The 23,903-nt window shown below is 48.6% G+C and overlaps 1 protein-coding gene across 24 annotated transcripts in view; it reads left to right on the top strand.

Moving 5' to 3' along the window:
* The window catches only part of Mbs (Myosin binding subunit), a 179,787-nt gene that overhangs the window by 144,492 nt on the left and 11,392 nt on the right, over positions 1 to 23,903 (top strand). For 7 of the 24 annotated variants that reach the window (XM_086538357.1, XM_086538345.1, XM_086538354.1 and 4 more), the window contains one exon: positions 11,302 to 11,340. The exons of the other annotated variants lie outside the window; for them this stretch is intronic. In XM_086538357.1, the coding sequence (XP_086394483.1) occupies positions 11,302 to 11,340 (39 nt within the window). The remainder of the gene's footprint in view (positions 1 to 11,301; positions 11,341 to 23,903) is intronic. 24 annotated transcript variants of the gene reach the window in all.

Raw genomic sequence — 23,903 nt, 5'->3', positions numbered from 1 at the left:
TCTTCTATTTGTCTTTTTTTTTTCTTTGCCCGGTAGCGGGAAGCACAACTGAGGCGTGGGAAACGGCATGGCGCGACGGGAGAAAAGTATAAGGTGTGTTATGTACGCGATGCGCTGAGTGCGCCAGGAAGAACGGGCGTGCGTTTTGTCCGTCTGGTTTTCTCTTTTGATTGATTTATTTTTTTCTCTCTTCGGTTGGTATTGTTGTTGCTTTTATTTTCTCTGTTTTGTTCCATCTCCATCTTCCCTTTTTTGCCTGACTTCTCTATTCCATTCCTCTCCCCCCTCCTCTTTCTTTCTTTCCTTTCTCTCTCCTTTCTTCTGATCTTCCCCCCGGTTCAAACAATCCACACTGCAGCCTCCCCGCGCATCCACCCTGCCGTTACTACCTCCCCCCCCTCCGCATTCATCCCACCTTTGCTACAGACCCTGTCCTTCGCACCTCCAATCCCTCCTTCCTTCGCATCTCCACCCCTTCCCTTCCTCCTCGTCCGCAGCCTCATTCGCATCTCCACCCCCCCCCTTCCTCCTCGTCCTCAGCCTCCTTCGCATCTCCACCCCCCCCCCTTCGCATCTCCACCCCCCCCCTTCGCATCTCCACCCCCCCCCTTCGCATCTCCCCCCCCCCCCCCCCCTTCTCGTCCGCAGCCTCCTTTGCATCTACATCCCCCCCCCCCCTTCTCGTCCGCAGCCTCCTTCGCATCCCCCGGTGAAAAGGCCAGCCTCCTCTTATCCTAAGCCACTCGGCTCACCCAGGACCTCTTGGGCTGTCACGTGTGATGGATGGACGGCTGTCTCAGTACCCCTTCTTATCCGTCCGTGTACGCCCATGCCGCGCCCGCCGCCTTTTACTTCTCTAGCTCTGCCTTGTCCTCTCCGTTCATGCTCCTCCTGTCCTTCTCTCCCTTATCCTCCCCATTGGGATTCTCTTCTGTTTATCCTCGTTTATCCTCGTTTACATTCTTCTTTCCCGTATCATCACTTTCATCGGCGTTGCTGTCGTCGGCATCGTCATCAGTCATCATAGTCGTCTCCGTTCACATCGTCATCGCCATCATCATTTATCTTCCCATTTCTTCTTCACCTCCTCTTTCCCCTTTACTTCTCCGCCTACTTTTTCATTTTTCCAATCACTCCTCTTTCTCATTCACTCCTCCTCTTTCCTCCTTCCACTTCTTTCTCATTCAGTCCAACTCCTTCTTCCTCCTCTTTCTCATTCTTCCCCACACGTTTCTCTTGCTTCACTCCAGGCGGGGAGGTCAGATGTGAAGTGAGAGGCGATGGAAGGCCTTATTGTCGCGGCGACGTGGAGTAATGGCTCCATGATGCATTGGTGAAGCGGGACAGAGAGAGAGAGAGAGAGAGAGAGAGAGAGAGAGAGAGAGAGAGAGAGAGAGAGAGAGAGAGAGTGTGTGTGTGTGTGTGTGTGTGTGTGTGTGTGTGTGTGTGTGTGTGTGTGTGTGTGTGTGTGTGTGTGTGTGTGTGTGTGTGTGTGTGTGTGTGTGTGTGTGTGTGTGTGTGTGTGTGTGTGTTTGGTGATGTTTAGAATACCCGACTGTGATGTGTGAGATTCTCCTTGCAGATTGCAGCTCTTTCTCTCGCTCTTCACTTTTCTTCCTCCCTTTCCCTCCCACTCCCATGTCTGCTTCATTTTCTATCCTTCCCCTCTCTACTTCGGCCTTTCATTCTTTCTCTCATTCTCTCTCTTATCCTCTCCCTCATCCTGCCTCTCCTCCTTTCCCTCCTTTATAGTCTTCTCTTTTCTCTTCCTCTTCCTCTCCTCGTTTCTATCTCTTCCTTTCCGTCTCTCCTTTTTCTTCCCTTTTTTTCTCCCCTCTCTCCGTCTCTCCCTTTTCTTCCTCCGTTTCTCCCCTCTCTCCGTCTTCTCGCCCCCTCACCCTCACCCTCCCCTTCCCCTCTTTCACAGTAGGCGTTTCTTGGCAGTGAGACCCAACCCCGACAGTGTCGTGGCCCTCACCTTGTGTTGACGCCGCCTCCCCCCCCCCCCTTCTCCTCCTGTATACCTCGTGGCTTTTTGATGTCTTATGTGACCGACACACCTGTCAGAAGCAGGTATTGATCACGGCTTTCTTTTTCCGAGTACTTTTGGCGAAAACATGATGTAGGTTCTTTGAAGATGAAAGGGTCCTAAGGAAGTCGGAAAGTAGAATGCTGTAAGAGTTGATTTCAGGTGATAAAGAGTCTTTCGAGTGCTTTGTTTTTTGGGGAATCTGATTCTGATAATGCAAATAGAATATACCAATATAACTTTGGGGTTTACGACTGTTGATATATAGGCCATGTTCCTAGACGAGGTATTAAACTGGATATGGTCTCGTTATAAATGACGATCTTTGGCAGTTGCATTCACGTCTTAGGCTTCGTCTGGTGCCATGACCAGTGCTATGCCTACCCTTTTCCTTCGGGGCGTTATAGCTGATTAGCGTTTGTTTTGCGATGGAGGGGGGAGATGGACTGGCAGCGGCGGAAGGAAGCCCCCCGCGCCGGGCATAGGCTTTCTGGTGAAGAGAGAATGGCGTTCGCGGAAAGGCTCCGCAGCGAATGAGGAGTGTATCGGGACGTGACTAATGAGACAGTTGGTTCGTCTTCCTTGCAACGATCTTGAACTAATTAATATATCAGGGACCGGGTGACGCATGTCTGTTTATTTGTAGAGGGAGGAGGCGGGTGTGCATGAGTGTCGGTGGGGCCGGATGGGGGCGTCCGGGGAAGGGGAGTGGGTATATGGTCGGGCATGGGCACAGAGAGAAAGGAAGGCTACCTACCTACCTACACCTACCTACCTAAGACAGGGCACAGGTGTATCTACGTATCCCTCTCCCTTCCCTGCCCAGATGCCCCTCTCCCCGCCCAACCCTTCCCTTCATCCCCCACATCCATCTACCCCCCCCTCTCCCCCCTCGTTCACACGCGCTCTCCTGGCACCGTACCTTAAGATCTGCGCCCTAAGCCCGGCCTAGCCCGGCCCCCAAGCGTCTCGCTTTATACCTCGGCTCCCCTCGGCGCCCTCACTCTCCCCTCGTCGGTGCCTTCACTCACCAGGTCCATAGACGCGGCGCCGCTGGTACGGAACAAAGCGTTTCTACGGGAAGAAGTCGAGAATCTGCCTCGCTGAACCGGTAGCTGAACAAGAAGCGATACTAGAAGCGAAGGCGTTGAGAAGAGTGTGCTTTGCGAAATATTGCGGTGCCATATAACTTGAATTGTGTTCTGTGCTGTGCCTAAGTTCGGTGTCCGTGACTTTGTGGCTCGTGACAGTTGCTTTCGCTGGCGAAAAGATGTCTTTCCGTCGTCACTACGGGACGGGCAGCTATAGTTCTTCCCTCTTGTCGTCGCCTCTGTCGAGCAGTTATGGTTCCAGGGGGCTTGGAGGATACTCTTCGTACTCCCCTTCGACACATTCCTACTCTTCCTACGGGAACTACGGCGGGAGCGCCGGAGGCTATTATGGCACGAGTAAAAGCCGCCTGAACCGATCCACGTCTCTGCCCCGTGACAACCGCGGCAGCTCCGTGCCCCGCTACTCGAGTGCGTACTCACGGGGCAGCTCGCCGTCGAGGACGACCCGTTCATTGTATTCCCGAGGCTCCTCGCCGACCCGGATTTCGCATTTGTCCACCAATGGCCGCCTCAGTCGATTGGAGCAGGAATCCAGCGACTCAAGCAGTAGCGGCGTTGACTCCCCCAACCATCCCGTCAGGAGGAGTAACTCAAACAAGAGCGAATATACGAGGACCATCTTGCCATCGTCAACCCTGGTGCCACGGGCATACTCCAGGGACTATGGCACCGTCTATTCCAACACCAAGGGCTTCATCAGGTCCAGCCGGTCCAAGTCTGTAGGATCCACATCCTCGCTCTCCTCTGGCTACGGTTCGAACTCAGGAGTAAGTCCTCTTTCTGCTGTGGGAGGGACGTGCGGCAGGGCCTCTTCCAGTTGCCACTCGCTGCGAGGGTTGGGCTGTGGGAATGCTACCCTGTTGAACATGTAGTAGTCCAGCGAATACGAATCATTGTCTTAATGTATTTTGAAATATTAGGAGAGTAATGGTTACTTCTTTGATTTTCATATATAGGCAGACTTTATTTTCATGTTGTTGAATAGAAAACTTATTAATTCATTCCCAGGATGCAGAGTTATTTTTATCAAGTTTGTTATGCTTAATTATGTGTGCAGAACGTCGTTTGAAGCTCAGGTTTTTTTGTTAGTATATATACATATTAGTGGTACCATGGTATGTGTATGTTTTTTTTTCTGTAATTGCGATGTGTTGTAGTTATGTGTAATATTTGCTTAGAGGTTCTGTGTTTTTATATCGAAATCTAGTTCAAGTTGTGTTGCGTGGAAGCTCTCTATTTTTTTTAAATATTTATTTGTTTTTGTATTTAGTTATGTATAGTCCATCAGAGATCAGGAACAGATAGACGGGCAAAAAAAGACAAACACCCATCCAGACAAACCTGAAAACCAGACTTGAAAGAACCGAGATAAGGAGAAAGACAGACTGATAATGGAGAAGGGGACCCAAGTTGTCAGGCAGGTGTCAGTGTAGGGTCGCAATGGCACTGGCTCGTTCTATGTATATCGCCCCCGTCGTCTGCTGCCTCACCTGCGCGCTATATATACTCATAAGTGCGTTTTTTTATTCATATGTGATGATGCTTCAGAAGTACCGAGAGCTGATTGTGGGCGGGCAGGCGGGCGGGCGGGCATGTTGGCTGGAACCTTTGCTGTCTTGCGGGTTATTTTGTTTGGGGTTGTTGTGTGTAGTTGTTTTCTTGTTGTTTTCGTGGTCTGTTTTTTTATTTTTTTTTATTATTTATTATTATTATTTTGCTGTTGTTAGTGTCATTGTTTTTTTATTATATATATATTTTTTTTTCATGATTTTATTATATTTCATTATTTTTTTGATGATTATTATATCGAAGGGAAAGATGAGAGAGAGATATGGATGGATAAAATGATAGATATAGATATATAGATGGATAAATAGATAATAGATCGATAGATAGATACGGGTGGGAGAGAGGAAGGAAGGGACGAAGTATAAGGATGGATGGATGAAAGACAAAGCGGAGGGAGAAAGGGATTATAAAATTGTATCAGAGAGAGAGAGAGAGAGAGAGAGAGAGAGAGAGAGAGAGAGAGAGAGAGAGAGAGAGAGAGAGAGAGAGAGAGAGGAAAGGATAAATAGGGTTTGATAGAGGTCTGAGCGAGGGCGTTCTCGCGGGTGACGCTCGAGCTATGTAAAGCTATAAAGCCCGTTGTAAAAGCATAAGCAAGACTCTGACACTCAAGAAGGAGCCCCGAACACGTAAACAGACGGGTGAAAACACATGATGACTAATGCCTACAGTCAAGGCTCTTTGCGGGCTATTTTTGCGCCGTTGAGTTCGCCCTTTTTTTTCTCTCTCTCCTCTCCCCCCCCCCCCCCATAATTTTTCTCCCGCTTCCCCATTCCCCTTTTGCGTTCCCCGTTACTTGTTTTCAGTGTTGTTTTCCTTTATTTTGGTTCCTTTCCTCCCTCTTCCCTCCCTTCCCCTTCCCTCTTCCTCTCCATTTTCCCCTAACCCTTCCCCTTTCCCTACCACTAATCCCTCCCCATATTCCCTTTCTTTTCCCCTTCCATCTTCGTCCCCTCTCTTTTCCCTTCCCTTCCCTTCCCTTCCCATCGCTTTCCTTCCCTTTTCCTTTTCCCTTCCCTTTCCCTTTCCTTTTCCCCTTTTCTACCAGCCGTCACTCCGAAACCTATGGTAGCCTGCGTAGGTATCAGGAGTGAAGGGGAGAGGGCGGAAAAACAAGAGAACCCAACCCACGCTGTTTTTTTTTTTTTTTTTTTTATCATATCTATTACCGAAGGCGTAGAATTCTCGTTCTACGTCGGTGCTCGTACGGAGTCGGAGGGGCATCGGCGGGTATTTCTTTTTGCTTTCTTGTTGTCTGTCTTTGTTTACTCGTGCTCGTTTGGGTCGCGACCTTGTGCACTTGTTGTTTCGATGTATTGGGTACGCACCGGAGTGCCTGTCTTAGTGATGTGGTTCGTCTCGCCTTAGATGCGTCTTTTTTTTTAAGGATTTTTATCTCGTGCTCAGTACTTGCTATAGTCTAACGGTGGTGTATATGTGTATTTTTATCCTTCGCCTTTGTAGGATTCGGACGGGAGTTTCAGTGTTATCAGTATTGGCCGTCGTGGGAGGGGAGGTAGCATTTTTATCCTTTTGATTTTCAGTTTTGTTGTTGTTTGATTTGTAATTGCAAAATTCTAACGTGTTAGGAATGGGATGCTGCTCGAGACACGGCGAGAGTTACGGGTTGGAGTGGTGGGAGGTCCTGCAGGTGCTCGGGGCTTGGCTCTGCCCGGCTCATTGGGCGTGCTGATGGGCGTGGTGGATGCCTCTCGCGGTTACCGGTGCCCTTTGAAGTCCCCGCGCCGTCCATGAAGGCGAGGTACTAGGCACTTCCATGGGCGGCGAGGAAACCATCTGTTCGCGGCGACGGTGGTCGTGTTTGACAGATCTCGCTCGCCTTTGTTGTGCGGTGGCGGTTGGACCAGCTTCAAGGCGCAGGTGGTGCAGGGCTCCTCCTTCCCGGCCCGCCGAAGATCTCGTCTTGTGAGACTGAGTGAGTGAGTGAGTGAGTGTGTGAGTGTGTGTTTGTGAGTGTGTGTGTGTGTGTGTGTGTGTGTGTGTGTGTGTGTGTGTGTGTGTGTGTGTGTGTGTGTGTGTATGTGTATGTATGTGTATGGGTGAGTGTGTGTTTGTTTTGGTGTGTGTGTGTGTGTTTTGGTGTTTATTTGTGCGGATATGTGTTTGTTTGTATGTTGGTGTTTGTGCTTGCAGGAATATCGGCCTTTGATGCCAGCTGTTCATTCCGACAGGAAGGGGCACAGGTGGAGCGAAGGATTATGTTTGTTTTGATTGTGCATGTTGATATGCCTGCAAACATGAATGCATGTATACATACATACATACATACATACATACATACACGGGCTCTTTTCGCATCCAGTTTCTCTGCCTGTATCCGATCAACTTTTTGTTCAGCACTGAAATCTTTGGTGGCCTGCTGTATTATCACAATGACCCATTATGCCCCGCCACCTGTTGTTCAAATTGACATTCGTCTCGTACCTCGCATCTCTTGTGAAATGAAACTTTGACCACACGGACGATGGTGGCGTCGGGAGCGGGGGGCGGGGGCTGGGGCTAGGGCAGGGGTTGGGGCACAGGAGGAAGAAGAGGGGGCGACCCAAGGAGTGCCCATATCACCCGATGACGTCACGTGCTGTGCGGTGCGGTGCGGGCACCACCTGCCAACACAACCTCCGGGATGTTTGTTTAGTCAGCTGGCCTATGTGTGTTTTCGGTTGGGTTTAGGAATATAGAAGTTTCTGGCGCTTGATCTACAAATAATTGATGTGGAATTGCCCATGATTCTGCGGCCGAGATTTCTGGTAAGGGCGGCGTTTTCGCGGAACGGTGTTGACTCTGGGGAAAATGGGGTTTAATTTGTTTATTCTTGGGTGTTTTTAATGCTCTTCCCTTTTTGATTTTCTAAGGATTAAAGGGTGATAGTTGGGGGAAGGGGGTCTCCTTCAGGCGAGGATGAAGATATTTTATTTTTGTTTTGACTGTGTTTACGTGAAAATGGATTAAGGTTTTCATAATACAAGTACATTATCTTGGACCTAAAGAGGTTTTATTCTCATGGTTGTAAGGTTAGTAATCTACTTTTATGGTTTCTTATGATGTGGATGGGGTTCATATGCATTAGCCATTGAATATGTGCGGATGAAAAGACACGGAGCACGGAGCGAAAATACATCATGTCTGAACGTTATTGTAATTATAGGTAATGGGAAAGAATCATGGCACCCAGAATTGTTTGATTTGTTTGTGGAAGAGACCCAATTATATCATAGCTTTTTCACGTTTGTAAAAAATATATATTAATTTTAGCTTGGTCTTATTTTTAACGTGATGTGGTTCCAAGGTCAAACACCCCGATATAGATTGTTAACAACTGTGTGTTGTACGTTTGTATATAAATAGATTCGTTTTTGTATGTGTACTAACTGTCAAGCTTAATGTAACTTGTGTTATACTGGCGATGTTAAGTGTTTCTGCCAGCGTGTTTCTGGTCTTCTTTGTAGGCGATCTGAATGAGGCGTTGTTGTTATTACTGTTGTTTAAAGTATGTAATATATTTATGGTACAGATTTCTAAATACACACTGATCGATAGATAGATCGATGGATAAAAGTAGATCGTAGAGTGTCCGCTGATATACTACACTTTCTTTTTAAATGCTCGTGGCCATGTTGCTAAAAAAAAAGAACTCTTAAAAGGGTGTTTGTTTCAGGAATGAGAAAGCACGAGGAAGGAATGTTTAAGGGTTCCTTAGGTGGGAGTGTGGTGTCAAGGTGAAGAGGGTTGGCACATGTGCATGTCTGTGCCACCTGTGCTTTGATTTGGTGTAAAGGCAAGAGGGGGAGGGGAAGGGGTTGGAAAGGGAGTGGGACGTGATCGTATTATAGTCTAACTTGTGATAGTGGTGTTTTCTTTTATACGCGTGTGGGTGGGTGGAGTGGGTTGGTTGGTTGGCTGTTTGGCTAAGTAGATAGGTAGGTAGATAGGTAGGTTGGTGGGTTTGCAGGGTTCTATAGGCATATATATAACAACGGGTGTGCGGGCGGGCGGGCGTGTGTTGGGGTTAGGGGGTATACATGTTTATTAATTGTTGGCGCAAAAACCTTGGGCGCGAAGAAAGGCCCTTAGATTTCTTTAATGTTTTATGATAAAAGATATGGAAAACTATTAAAACGCCGGGGTTTAGTATTCTTATTGCATCACGAATGGATATAACGCGGAGAACCATGATGCCCCAATACCTTCTAGAAAGAAATCTTTCCCCAGAATGTTGAGTTCACTTCCGTAGTATCGTGTCAGTTTTCCCGAAATAGGTGGACGCGTTTAGCCCCGTTTTTTTACAAGGCAGAATTGTTAGACTTTCTCCTCCTCCTCCTCCTCCTCCTCCTCCTCCTCCTCCTCCTCCCTAAACGTCTTCTTAATTATCTTCTTCGGAAATATGATCTGTTATTAGATTACGTTTCTTGCAATTGATTCGCGATGACAGCAATAAATGCGACAAGAGGCACCGTAATATAGTGTTGCATCTTTCAAATATTGTGACTGAAGGAGGCCTCGATTGAAGTGTCAGGTGTGATACGAAATGTGACGTCAGCTATTAATAAGGGCGAGTGTCAGGTGAATTAGAGCGGACTATTGGTGCCTCGAGTCATTATTTATGTGGGTATGTATTTGGGTCTAGTTGGTAGGGGGGTGGTGTGACCTGTTTTTTTTCCTTCTTCTTCTTCTTCTTCCTCTTCTTTCTCTTTTTTCGTATATGTTTTTTTTTTGTGTGTGTGTGGTTTATGCGTTTTTTCTTTCTCTTTTTATACACTTCGCTGGTGACACGCTGGCATTACTTATTGCGGAAATGAGTTTGCATACGTAGGCTTATTGATGGAGAAAGCGTATAGGGTTTGATTTATCCACCGTTTGTATTCTTGTAATTCAGTGTATTTAAGATATGAATGGCGTAGAAATTTCCCTCCTTCTCCCCCCTCCTTTCTCTCTCTCTCTCCCTCCCTCTCCCTCTCCCTCCCTCTCCCTCTCCCTCTCTGTCTCTCTCCCTCTCCCTCTCTGTCTCTCCTCTCCCCTCTCCTTTCCTCTCCCCCCCTCTCTCTCTCTCTCTCCTCCTCCTTCTCTCCCCTCTCTCTCTCTCCCTCCCTCTCTCTCTCTCCCTCTCCCTCCCTCTCTCTCTCTCTCTCTCTCTCTCTCTCTCTCTCTCTCTCTCTCTCTCTCTCTCTCCCTCTCTTCCCTCTCTCCCTCTCCCCCTCTCCCTCTATGTCCCCCCTCCCCCAACACACATATACTCTCTCTCTTCAAAGGCATTCTTGTGATCTCTCTTCCTGCTTCTCGTCTGCTCGCCCTGATCCCCCTCTTTATTCATTGATGTTTCTTCCTCGTTCTCAGTTAACTCGGGGCTAGGGATGGGGGGGAGGGTAGAGAGGACTACGGGGGGGTGAGAGGGAAAGGAGATAAGGAGGCGAGGAGGCGAGAGGGAGGGGTAGAGAGAGGTTGTGGTTGGGGATGGGGGAATGGGAGAGGGAGGGGGGCAAGGGAGGGTGACATGAGTGGTGGTTGTACTTCCTTGTCTCATGTATTTTTACCTGTTGATGGCCTAGTTGGCCGTTTGTTTCAAAGGGCGAGCGTGAGGGATGGGTATTGGGTAGGAGTAGCGACACGGGCAGGGGGTAGAGGTAGCGGTAGGGGCAGGGGCAGGGGCAGGGGCAGGGGCAGGGGCAGGGGCAAGGGCAGGGTAGGAGTTGAGGTAAAGGACAGGGAGTAGGATCAGGGGTAGGGGTTGGGATAGAGGGCAGGGGATAGAGGTAGAGGTAGAGATAGCGGTAGGGGCAGGGTAGGAGTTGAGGTAAAGGACAGGGAGTAGGAGTTGGGATAGAGGGCAGGGGATAGAGGTAGAGATAGCGGTAGGGGCAGGGTAGGAGTTCAGGTAAAGGGAGTAGGAGCAGGGGTAGGGGTCGGGATAGAGGGCAGGGGGTAGGGCGTTGGATGTAGGAGCAGGGGCAGGAGCGGATAGCGGGGGTGGAGAAAGGAACTGCTGTTTCCCCTGCCTCGCGTTGCTTGCCTGTTTGCCTGCTTGCCATGACGGAAGCGAGAGGTGTATTTTGTGGATGGGATTTTTTTTTTTTTTTTTTTTAATGATTGTGATTACTGGTTTATTATTACTGTTGTTGTGTTTTTATTTTTGTTTGTTTTTATTTGCAATATTCGGTATTGGAACTTGGTGATGATGATTCTTTCTTTTTTCTTTATTTTAGTGTCATTATTTTTCACTCTTTCTGCTCTCCCTTCCCCTTCTTCTCCTTCTCCTTCTCCTTCTCCTTCTCCTTCTCCTTCTCCTTCTCCTTCTCCTCATTCTCCTTGTCTCGGATGTTGACTAACAGCTTTATTCTCTTCCAATCATCTAACCATTACTAAGTGGTGAAGGTGCATGGTTGCCCAAGACCATGCGTGCAACAAGACGGAGCAAAAAGAAGTCTTAAGTTGCAGGCAATTATTGCAAAGCAGTTTTCTTGCTATTGCTTGGCTCTGTTTGAGGTCATAATGCCATTACATTGTTAACATCGCCCGTAGGTATAAGCAAAAGTGTATTTTTGTATAATTAATTTGTGTTTTTCTTTTGTTTTACAGGTAAGTGACGATTTGGCAGATGCCGTCCCCGGTACCGAGGTAACGCTGTGTTCATGTCTGTTTGTCTGTCTGTCAGTCTGTCTGTCTAGAATGTATGTGTGTGAATATGTTTATATGTCTTCCTGTCTACCATTGTTTGTGTGTATGTGTGTGTGTGTTTGTGTATGTCTGTCTTTTTCTATCTCCAGTGGGTATGGCTGAATGTGACCTTATGTTTATTGTGCAAGAAAATATTTTCACGACGACACCATGGCACGGTAAGTGGGATCGTTGCAGTATCATAAGCCAGTTGATATCAGGGACCCAGTGACTCTTTCCTCCTTTCCTAATGCACGTCGGGAAATAATTATGCAAATGATCCTTATATTTAACAGCATATGTTGTTATGATACCCCTATGCTTTAGGATCTCATCTGTTGGTGACCTCGTTCCTCCCACTTGCATTATCTTCAATATGTTCGATGCATCGGGTGCATTGTGCAGGCTGTTTTAGCAAGCAGATTACGTCATGGTCTACATCTGTGAGTGAGATTGGCTCTGCGTTAAGAAAAAAAAAAAAAGATAGCAGGTGCTGTTGTATCGCGGCTAGACAACAAGTGTATTTTTTAAGACGGGAGAGCATTGTTATTAATATGTGATCAGTTATTGCTTAGTGGCCAATCAGGGCAAATTGTATTATAGATTATAAATTTTGTAAGTCTTTATTTTACGCGTTGTTGTTGAACTCCGTCTCGTTTTACTGTGCATTGCGTGGGAAAGTTTTTATGTACATTGATTTTACAACTGCTGATGGGAAAAAAACGTTTTTATTAAGTATTGTCCGTGTCCCGATAGGAAATATTTTGATCAGTATTATTTTTGCTCGACTAACTTACAATAGGAAACTGAGGTACGGATATGGGGCAGAATGGCCCCGGTTGTGACCGATTCTCTGTTTGAACGTGACTCTGCAACGCGAGCCGGAGATTCTTTCCCTGCGGTTTCTATGCAATGGACGTGCAAGTGCAGCTCATGAGCAGATCACGGAACGGACATTGACGCCGTGTCCTGAATGATGTAGTCGGAAAAGAGTCAGATTTTGTTGAAGTGAAGGGATGAATGAATAACTTAACGTTAGGCATATTGATTATAAATGCAAGCGGTCGCGAATTTGCATTTTTAATACCCAACATGCAACAAAGATATGATATATGATAAAAGTTGAATTTATCAGCCATAATTAGAGCATTGAAGGCAGCGCACATGGCGTCGTAATTCCCCAATTCGTTCCTTTTCCCCTTCAGATTTCAATATTGACAATTTCCCGTGAGCTGAAACGTATCGATTCCTGAACCTTTAGATTGATTTTGAACCATCTGCACCATCTGAATTCGATGCTTGCCAAACGTAAGATGTGCAAAGCGAGATCTCTTTCGTTCCGACCTCTTTTCCGTCGGCGTTTCCTCGCATCGGCGCGGCGGCGGGGCGCGTTTGAAAGAACACCGCGAGAGCGAACCCGTTCTCCTTGGCGGGTCGTCTCGGCACCTCCGCCGCAGGTTTGACACTGGCGCCCTTCAGTGCCACCTGAGTCTCTTCCCCTTTAGTCACTTTTTAGGCACACTCTTGTCACTCTTTCAGTTCCTCGTCAGTCTCTCCCCTTCATTACCCCTCAACCTCGGCCCCCCACCTTTTCAGTCTTCCTTCCGATCTCCCCTTCAGTGCCACTTTAATCTCCCTTTATATCCTCTCACCCCCCGCCATGTGGCTCATAGGGCCACAGGTGCTTTAGTAGGGGAAGGTGAGAGATGAAGATAGATTGGAAAGGAATCTCTCTGGTCGGTCATTGGCTGGAGGCATATGCTAATTTTCTTGGGACTTTGGATTAGAAATGTCCTTTTTTCCGATTAGCTTTTGTGCATTTAGACAAGGATAACGGGTATTGAGCATGCCTATCCCGTGGTTGCAATCATGATAGAATATTGAAAAAAAAAAAAAAACAGACCTACCGCATGAGAGTGAAAGTGGTATATGAATGAGCCGCTGTTGCAAATGCTCTTGCCTGCGCCGTGGCCGGGTTAAGGTCACCGATGTCAGAGGTCAACGTAAAGTGTAGGGAGGAAAGGGATTGTTAGGGAGAGGGGGGGGGGGTGATTAGCCTAATTATGCTTGTCTTCCATGCTGTTTTGGTGGTTTGAGGTGGGGGGAGGGAGGGTGAAGGGGGAAGCCGCATGCTTTCGAGGAATATTGGAAGGTAGGGTTGCTCGTTCTCTCCTTCTCCCATTCCCTCCTCTCTTTCCCTCTCTCTCTCCCTCTCCCCTCTCCCCTCTCCCCTCTCCCTTTCCCTCCCCCTTTTCCTCCCCCTCCCTCTCTCCCTCTCCCATTCCCTCCTCTCTTTCCCTCTCTCTCTCCCTCTCCCATTCCCTCCCCCTCCCCCTCTCTTTCCCTCTCTCCCCCTCCCCTCCCCTCTCTCCCCCTCCCCTCCCCTCCTTTCCCCTCCCCTTTCCCTCTCTTCTCTCTCCCTCTCTCTCATTATATCTCTTTCTCCTAATCTCTCCTTCGTTGAACTTAATCGTTTCACCTTCCCTCCGTCTTCCTGCCATTCATACCTCAAGAACATCACGTGACTCGCATCGCGGGTCGCATCCGGCCCTGGCCCTCCGGCGGATGTGCAGCCGATACATTTCGCGGATTTTGCCCTGTGGGGACGTCGGTAGAGATGATGGGAGCATGCTTCGCCGGGTGGATTTTCGCCTTTAAGTGTTGTTGGCACGTGTATCTTTCCCTGGTTTGATCTCTCTCTCTCTCCCTCGCTTCTTCCTTCCTTCCTTTCATCCCTCGTGTCATCCCTGTTTTCGTTATTACCTTTCTTCCTTCTCCCTTCTTTTCTCTCTCCTGACCACCTCCCCTCCCCAATCTTATTTTCTTCCTTCCTTCCTCTCTCATTCCTTCTCTCTTCCTCCTCCTCTCTCTCCCTTCCCCTCTCTCTCCCTTCCCCTCTCTCTCCCTTCCCCTCTCTCTCTCCTCCTCCCCTATCCATCTCCTTACCCCTCCTCACCCACCCATCTCTCTCTCTCTCTCTCTCTCTCTCTCTCTCTCTCTCTCTCTCTCTTCATCAGCATTATTGATATCATCACAATATTTCCATTGATTATGGTCATTCTTGGCGAAAATAAGACTTTAGTAGAATATTTTCACTGCGCCTCGAGCCTCGCCATGTTAGACACACTGATAGATGGGAGGAGGATCCGAGGAAGGAACGCCTACCACAGGAACGAGAGACCGAGTGAGTTGTGATGTAAGTGTCGCCAGCATCCTCCGTCGCGGCGTTACGTAAACGTGGTCGGTCGCGCGTGCCATGTCGGATATCGGAGTTCATTTTGTTTATGTCGTCGGTCGTATGTTGTTGTAGGTATAATGCATGTTTTACATTCCCGTTTGTGCGTGTGTGTAGGGGGGGGGCAGGTTGTGTGTAATCTACTTTTGTTTTGTCACCGTTGAGATGCCTCGGCTAAGAGGTATCTGGTGTTGGGTCTGAGTTATGTGCCCATACCATACCTTTATTCGCTTTTACCTCCTCCTTCTTTTCTCACCACCTCCTCTTCCTCTCTTCCTCTTATCTACACACTGAAGTGGCCATTGTTGCCATGATGAAAAAAGAAAAGCATCTGGAACTTTTAAAATGCCATTCCAACCAAGATACGAGACGCTTAATAAAACCTAAAAGTTTTTGGTTGCACGTTGAACGCTCATTCTTCCCCGCGCATGCCGTAGGTACGGTTGACACTTGCTTTGGTGTGCTATCTTGAACCTTATGTGGAAGGAGTGCACGGTTGAAGGTCGCGTGTGTCGGAGGTGCTTGTTGTTTGTCCCTTGAGCGAGTTGCATGTCGCCGCTGTCTGTCTGTCGGTCGGTCGGGTCGGGGCGATGAGTGAGGAGGAAGGGGGGGTGGGGGGGAGGGATGTTGACTGTCGGCTGCTCTGCTTTCAAGCCTCGAATGCGACACTCTTTTTGCGTCGAGGATTATCGGTTTGAGAAGTCAAGTTCTTTGGTGGTGCCTTCATGAAATCGAGAAGATCTATTTACATCTCTTCTCTCCTTTCCTCTTCTTCTTCTCCTCTCTCCCCTCCTCTCCTCTCCCCTCCCCTCTCCCCTCCTCTCTCTTTAAGATCTTACATCTCTTCTCTCCTTTCCTCTCTTCTCTCTTCTCCCTCCTCCCCTCTCCCCTCCTCTCTCTTTAAGATCTTACATCTCTTCTCTCCTTTCCTCTCCTCCCCTCCCCCCTCCTCTCCCCTCTCCCCTCTCCCCTCCTCTCTCTCTAAGGTCTTACATCCCCAACCCCACCATCAAGATAAATCACGTGTCTCCCAACTACGTACGTCATCGTCATCGGAAAAATAAATTGTCATCTTCGACAGAAACTGACGATTTACCGAACCGGCTGCCTTCGTGGGGTAGGAGGGAGGGGTGTGAGGGGGGAAGGCAGGGAGTAAGTGGTAAGTGGGTAGGAGGAAAGGGGGGGAGGGTAGGTGTGAGGGAGTCCACTTGTCAGTTTTGTTAATTGGCGTCTCCTCAATGAGACAGTTGCTGCAACTGGTTATCTGATAGTGTCGTCGATTTGTGCTATTGATGTCTTTCTAAAGAGCTTAGTCCCCGTCACCATCATTATCCTCATCACTACCCCCATGACCATGATCACATCATCGTTATCGTCGTCATCATCATCATCATCATCGTCGTCGTCGTCGTCGTCGTCATCTTCCTGTCATCGTCGTCATCGTCATCATAACATCAACAACAGCAACACCGTTATCCTTATTACTTTCAATGAAACTGATGCCTTTTCGTCGGCCGAACTGTAGACGAGGTCCTGCCTGGTCCTCCGGGGTTCTGACTTGTATTTTGTGTGAACTGGTTGCGCGGCGCCCTGTGTGTTTGGCTTCTCGGGGATCGTGTGTTGTGTCTGTCTGTCTGTCTGTCTGTCTGTCTGTCGCGTCGGGGTTGAGTATTTTAACGTGCTTTTCAGTGTGTGCTTGTGTAATACTGTGATAGTGAGTGTATGATGTATGATTAAGCACTTCTGTATGTATATGTGTTTGAGTGTGCGTGTGTGTGTATGGATATACGATATGCGAAGATATGTGCGCCCATGTGCAAGTGTAGCTCTTTGTAGTGTAATCTTGATCTAATTCCCGTGTTTCACTAGACTTTTTTCTTGGTCCTCATTGTCTGGAAGTTCCACGGCTGTGAACTGCCCCGACAGCTCTCAGGTGTGACTTGTGACGGCCTTTCAAGTTTTATTGTAGTCTCTCTTTTGTTTTTATATGTGTGTGTGTGTATGTATGTATGTATGTATGTGTATGTGCATGTGCCTATTTGTACATGCGTATGTAATTGCGTGTGATGTTTGTTTGATTTGTGTGCATGCATGCATGTATGTACCCGCGCATAACGAAACTGTGAGATGCGATAGTAATACGACGACGGTGATGGGGGTTACGAAGATGGTCATCGATGGTGGAAAGGCAGGAGACGGTCGTGTGCCGTGTGCGTAGCATACCAAATACGGAAAGAGGGAGGTAAAGAGGAGGAGGAGAAGGGGGGAGGGAGGGAGGGAGGGAGGGAGGGGCAGTGGCGGGAGAGGGCCTGGACACTACGACCTTGAGCAAAGCCCTCTGTCTTGGTGTGTGTGTGTGTGAGAATATGTACGCATATGTGTGTGCGTGCCCTTACGTGCGGTTGCGTATGCTTATGCCTACGCTGTTTGAGCTTAGCGGTGCACATGAGGAGGTAATCCTCGTGTGTAGTGATTATTCCGTGCAAGACAAATCGTAGGCGGCATCATTGTAGGTCGTCCTTTTTATCGGGCTGATTTGTTTTGTTTGCGAGAGAGAGAGAGAGAGAGAGAGAGAGAGAGAGAGAGAGAGAGAGAGAGAGAGAGAGAGAGAGAGAGAGAGAACGAACGAAAAAGAGAGGATAAAGAAAGAAAAAAACGTAGAAGTGTCACAAGACCCCCACACTATCACTCCAGCACCGGTCGGTAATGCTGTCGGACACCCGATCCGCGCCACCCGATCTACCTTACAATCACATCTAAGGTTAGTAACACTGAAACCCCGCCCGCCCGCCCGCCCGTGCCGCCGAGTAGGCAGGTGGCTACCACCAGCTGCTAGACGTCGCATTGTGCACCCTTCTCGGGCTCTCTCCCTTCGCTTCCAGATACTTCGGCTCTGGCTCCAGGCCCCGGCTAACCCGAGAACGCTCGCAAATATAATTCTCTCTCTCTCTCTCTCTCTCTCTCTCTCTCTCTCTCTCTCTCTCTCTCTCTCTCTCTCTCTCTCTCTCTCTCTCTCTCTCTCTACCCCTCTCTCTCTCTCACTCTCACTTTCACTCTATTCACTCTATTCACTCACTCTCTTTTACTCTCCCTCTCCCTCCCCCTCCCCCTCTCCCTCTCCCTCTCCCAGCCGACCTCCCACCCTTGAGGGGCCATCGCCCCGTGACCCTGCCTCCGAGCCTCCCCTGAAGACAGTCACAGAGGGCGGAGTCTTGGGGAACAGGTGCGCTGTGCGGCGACGTAGCGGGAACTGCGGGCTAGTGTGCTACAGGGCGTGCACCCGCGTCCTGCTAGGGGGGCCTCTGCTCCCCCCTGTGCTTGGCCTCGCTCACCCCCATTCTTTTCGGTTTACCTTTTTCCCCTCTGAATTTGCGTACGTTATTCTCTTTGCGCTTGCTGTGGCTGCGCGTCCGTCGTCTGTCGGTGAAGTAATTGGGCGGATCTTGTTTACCTCCAGCGAGGTAGTGTCCGGGGAGGAGGAAGGATATTACAGGGTGTTGGCTGAGGTTACTGCGACAGGGTGAACGGTAGTAGGGCTTCGGAAGGGTGATTACATTAGGGTGGATGATAGGAATGAGATCATGGTAAACATAGGGTACTGGGTTCTAGTTCGAGATTACGAGGCGTGGGCCAAGGAGCTCGCTTTTCGGGGCGTGCGTTTTGTATCCTCGCGCCGTCGAATATGATAGGGTTTTGGGCAAGGGTGCGCGTCACAGGGTGCGTAATAGGACTGAACAAGGCGAGGGTGAGATCGGGAAGATAAGGGAATGAAGGAGTGAGGGAGTGCTGGCGGCAGGAGGTTGATTGGGACGGCGGTGGGGAGGGAGGGGGAGGGAGGAGGAGGAGGGCAGGAGGGAGTGTAGGACCCCGGTGAGGAGAGCCTCGCACAACTGTCAGTGTGGGACGGCTCTCCAGCGTGGGTACTTCCCTCCCTCCCCTCGGCGGCAGCGGAGCGTCCTTTCGGATCGCTATTGTGCTAGGATCCCCCGTATCCCTCTCACTCCCAGCTCGCAGTCGAGAATTGTGGTTGGAAAAATAGTTACGTACAGCAAGAAGGGAGTTGGGACCGTGTGACCGTGCGCGTCCGTACGCCTGCGTGACCCGAAGGTGCCAGGGGTGAGCGCGGCCTCTTGGGAAATAGCATTGTTTTGATGCGCTCCATTGTTGTCAATAAGCGGCGTCGCGGTCTGGAAGGCGGCAGTGCAGGAGTGGCAGGCGGCGGCGGCGGCGACTCGGAGAGCGAGTGAAGGAAGTGAAGGAAGTGTTGCGGTGAGCGACTGACTGGAGGAGCAGTGGCGGAGCGCCGTGTCGGGAACGGCTGGAAACAGATGTTGCGGAGCGGTGCGCTGGCAAGGACACGCCGCGCAGGTCTTGTGCGTGTAACTGTGCCGGCCGACGCAACACGTGTGGCGGCAAAAACGGCGTGCGAGCTGGAGAAAGCCAGGACTCGTGGCGCCAGCTTTTACTGCACGGCTGCGAGGCTCGGCGGGGCCGCCTCCTGCGTGCGCTGACGAGGCCGTCGCCCGCCGCACGACCCGTGGCACTGCCCCCGGCACTGCCCCCGGCACTGCTCCGGGCACCGGCACCGACGCCTGCTGGAAGGGAGGGGGTCGCGATTCGAAAAAGTGACGCTGACAAGGAAGTGTTTCTGTAGTGTGAGGTATGATCCAGTGTGCAAGAGTGCTCGGGTGACTACACGCTGCTCGCCATGACGCTGAGAGACCTTAAGAAGGTAACGTTTCCCGTTCCAGTTTCTTTACTGCGCGGTTACATTGCACTCTCTCCCTGTCTGGCTCCTCCTCTCTCTATCTCTCTACTTGTGTCCCTCCTCACTCACACACAATTGCGCGCGCGCGCGCGCACACACACACACACACACACACACACACACACACACACACACACACACACACACACACACACACACACACACACACACACACACACACACACACACACACGAACGCACACACGCATACACGCACACACGCACTCACACACACGCACTCACACACTCACACACTCACACACTCATCACACGTACGTAATATGCATTTATTTATTTATATATTACCAAGCTCTCTTCTGTCGTATTTTCATCCTTTTAGTCAGGTCGCGTTTCTGATGTACATCTAAGCACAAATATATTGTTCTGGAATGATTGCATTTATATTCCTAGATTAAAACACCAAAAATAAGAGATCGGGTTTTGTGTCACTGTCGATGTTTTCTAGTAGTATTTATTATTTTGATTTTCTTAATTTGTACGTGTGTGTGTGTGTGTGTGTGTGTGTGTGTGTGTGTGTGTGTGTGTGTGTATAACGGAGGATGTTGGGTAATTAGCCCGGCTTATTTATTTTATTTGTTACTTGGTAAATTAAATGTACGCAAGACTTCTCTTAACGAATTGTAATAAAAAATATTGTTTATGGGTTGTCCATGGCCGAAGTACCAGTTAGCTAGACGTGGGTAGTAATCCTCCCGGTAGATAGATTGATTTTGGTCTCTTGGTCTCTTGAGGACACCAACCTGTGTGCAATTCACGCTTAAAATGTGCCTACCATGTCAAAGGATATCTAATAAGCTCGTCTCATTCATGGATTTGGGGGGTTGGTTTAAGTAGGTTTCTGATCTCAGATCAAGGTCTATGATAGAAGTTTGCATTCCCTTCGTTCATCACCACCATCATTATCATCATCTTCATTTTCATTCGAAAAATATTCAGTAGGGAACAGTCTAATCTTTTGTGATATGAGAAACCGCAAGTACGGCGTTGTGTGTGGGACACGGGCGGGAAGGGACGGGAACCCTTCTTTGCATCGTTTCTTGTAGGCCTAGGCGAGAGACATGATGACGGTGTCGTGTCGTCGTTACTTGTTTTCTTATTTGAGACGAGAGTTGGAAATAGGAAGGTGGAGAAGGAAAGCGAAAGAGGGAAAAGGATAATGGTAAAAGCGAAACGGAATAAAATAGAGATAGAGAAAGAGAGAGAGAGAGATCGGAAAGGAAGGTCTACAAGGAGGGGGAAAGGAGAATAGGAGAACAGGGAAGATCTCTGAGGCCCCGAAAGAAAGGTGGGAGGGAGTAGAGCATAGTGATTGAACGAAAAGGAATAAGGAAGAGAGAAGAAGGTCGGGAAGAGAGGAAGTGAGAAGAGTGAAAAGCGGGGGAGGAGGATACGCGTTGATGATGATGATGATGGCAGGGAGATGAAGGTCACGACAGCATTTCATTAGTGATTTTGTTGTTAAGAAATATCTGCGTGTCACGACTGGGAAGGAGCATCTATGAGAGAGAGAGATAGAGTAAGAGTGAAAGGAGAGAGAGAGAGGGAATGGAAGAGAAGAGAGGTAAGAGAATGATATTAAGAAATGCTTGGCTCCATGCAGGTGAGTGAAGGGAGAAGAGAAGAGAACAGGATGAAAGGGGTGCTAAAGAAATGAAGATATGGAGATATGCAAAAAAAAGAAGACACACACACACACACACACACACACACACACACACACACACACACACACACACACACACACACACACACACACACACACACACACACACACACACACACACACACACACACACACACACATATATGTGTGTATGTGTGTATGTGTGAGAGAGAGAGAATGGAAGATATCCATATTCTATATAGGACCGCAGAAAAGAAAGAGCAGAAATCTGAGAACTGAAAGATGGACAGTAGAAGTAGGAAGATGATTGTTAAAGAGATTGATTTTTTTTTTTTTTTTTTTTTCGAAATAAACACTTCGAAGAATCGGGGAGGTATGAGCGAATTGGAAGATAGCGAGAGAAACGGACAGACGTAGAGACAAGACTCCGGCACAGGAGAGTTAAAGGGCCGGATGCGAGTCTGACAGGTCGTCACAGGAAGCAAGGCGAGAGAAGAGAAGAAGACGGAGAAAAGAGAAGAGAAGATATGAGAGAATAGGAGGGAAAAGAGTAGAGAACGAAAGAAATTGATTGGTTGTTTGTTGACGTATAATCGTAGACACAAAGGAGCCAGCGACGTGTTAATGAGAGAGAGAGAGAGAGAGAGAGAGAGAGAGAGAGAGAGAGAGAGAGAGAGAGAGAGAGAGAGAGAGAGGAAGAGGAAGAGGGGGGGAGGATGCAGATAATGATGAGGATAGCGATATAATGTTACTCGCTAGAAAACAGTCTCGGCTTGCGTGCTCAGTGCCGCCTCGCCCCTGTGTATTAGACGGCGGGATCTTTGGGCGGAGGTCGTTTTGTTGTGGGCGTGTGTTTGGGGGGGGGGGTGAGGAGGAATGGAAAAGTGTTATCCACTTCTTCTTGGAGAGACTTAATGAGCCTCAGCTCATATTTGGATTCTTCTCGAAAGCGTAAAAGTATATCGTAGAGGTTCATGGGTTGGAGGGTCCTAGCTTTTGTTGATTACGCCTTCGAGGGTGACCTCTCCCACTCCCAGTCCCATTCCCATTCCCATTCCCATTCCCATTCCTGCTCTCCCCTCTCCCCCCTCCTTCTCCTCTTTCCCCTCCTTACCCTCCTTCCCCTCTTTCCCCTCCTTCTCCTCCTTCCCCTCTTTCCCCTCCTTCTCCTCCTTCCCCTCTTTCCCCTCCTTTCCCTCCTCTATCCCAACTGTTCCTCTTCTCCTTCCACTACTCCTCTTCTCCCCCCTCCCCCCACACACACACATCTTCAGCCTTCTCCGATTTTTATTTGCGCATCGCCGCCTCGGCCGCCTCGATCGCCTTTCGCCCAAATACGGACAGGAACCCCAAGTGTTTCGGAGAAAATGAGATTTGCGAGAAGTTGCGAAGAGGAGAAGATGCGAGAAGGCCGAGAAAGGGCGCGGATTGAGGCCTCGTGTGCTTGTGTGTTTGGGCATGGGAATGATACTCCCGGATCTGGCTCATCATTATGCAGTTCCTGGTGGCGACGGTACCTGTGGGAAAGGGGGAGGGGGGCGTGCCACTGGGCTCCCGAGTGCCATCCCCGGGCGCTGTTCATGGTGCCCGTACTCTCCAGGGATATACTCTCTCCCTCCTTCCATCCTTCCATCCTTCCCTCCTTCCCTCCTTCTCCCTGCCACCTTCCTCACGCGCAAACACACAAACAGAAACTAAACAAAAACACACACTCACCCACATAATCACTCACTCATTCTCACGCACACGCACGCACACATACACATACACGCACTTATACATATGAACACTTACGCATGCAGACGCGATCATCATGTCTCCTCACGAGGGAATGGAGCGGAGGGAGTGCGTGCTTGAGATAGATCAGATGGCGTCACGTTATTTTGGCTGCATTTACGTCAGCAGTGTTGCGAGAAGAGGAGGTCTTGCTATAGTGTGCTTGGCGTTCGCTTACGAGTTCGCTGGAATAACCGAAGTTATTTTTTATTATTATAATTATTTGTTTTTTAAATTATTTTTACGATCATAATAGTTGTTATTATTATTATTATTATTTATCTTCATCTCTGGCCGGGCGAGCCAAGAATGGTCTGGTACGACCGCAAGGCAAACATCTTCGTTATGCGCGACACGCAGGTTTATCGTGGAGGACAAAGTCTTTTTCGTCTCTTCTTGGGATTATGAAGTTGTTGGACGCGGTTCAAGTGATTGATGGTTGCAACAGCATGCAATATTCCATCACACTTACATAAATTAGTTGATGTAAAGTTCACTTTAAAGTCGACTCTGACTTTAACAGTGATCGTTGCTTATCAACGCAAGGCAATGTGAGACGTGTTGATGTCGTGTGTAGTGCACAGTGTTGTGCATGTTTATTATAGTGACGTTAGGGAATACGCATTGGATGAGGACGTGAAAGGAAAACAATCTTATTTTTCCCGTATTTTCTTTTGCTGCTTCGTTTTTATTGCCATTATCGTCATTATTCTACTACTCTTGGGACAGTGTCAGTCGTGTGTAACATGGTGCATGTTTTAGCCGAGTGTGTTATACGAATGATGACGAACATAATAGAGGTTTTCCCAGTAAGAACACAAAGTTAAACCACAGGAATTTAGAAATGTACACTTCCGAAGCAAGTTTGTTGTGTATGCATTTGTATATTCATGTGTAGAAAGACCGGTTACATTTTGCAGGCCTAAAAACTCAGATCTGCGAAGATTTTGTTTAATTTAGCTGTAATGGTAACCAGGGATGACCCGAAATGTAATTCAACTGAAGTAGTTATGCCCAGGAAGGATATTTGTTCATGTAATTCAAAATAATGATCTTGGGATTGAATAACGGTATTGAAATGCATTGAGAGAAGTAAAGAA

This window comes from Penaeus japonicus, unplaced genomic scaffold (genome assembly GCF_977035675.1).
Source record: "Penaeus japonicus unplaced genomic scaffold, GWHDUDI00000001_assembly GWHDUDI00000007, whole genome shotgun sequence".
NCBI classification, from domain to species: Eukaryota; Metazoa; Arthropoda; class Malacostraca; order Decapoda; family Penaeidae; genus Penaeus; species Penaeus japonicus.
The sequence above is the reverse complement of the archived record's forward strand: the minus strand, read 5'-3'. Positions and strand labels throughout refer to the sequence as shown.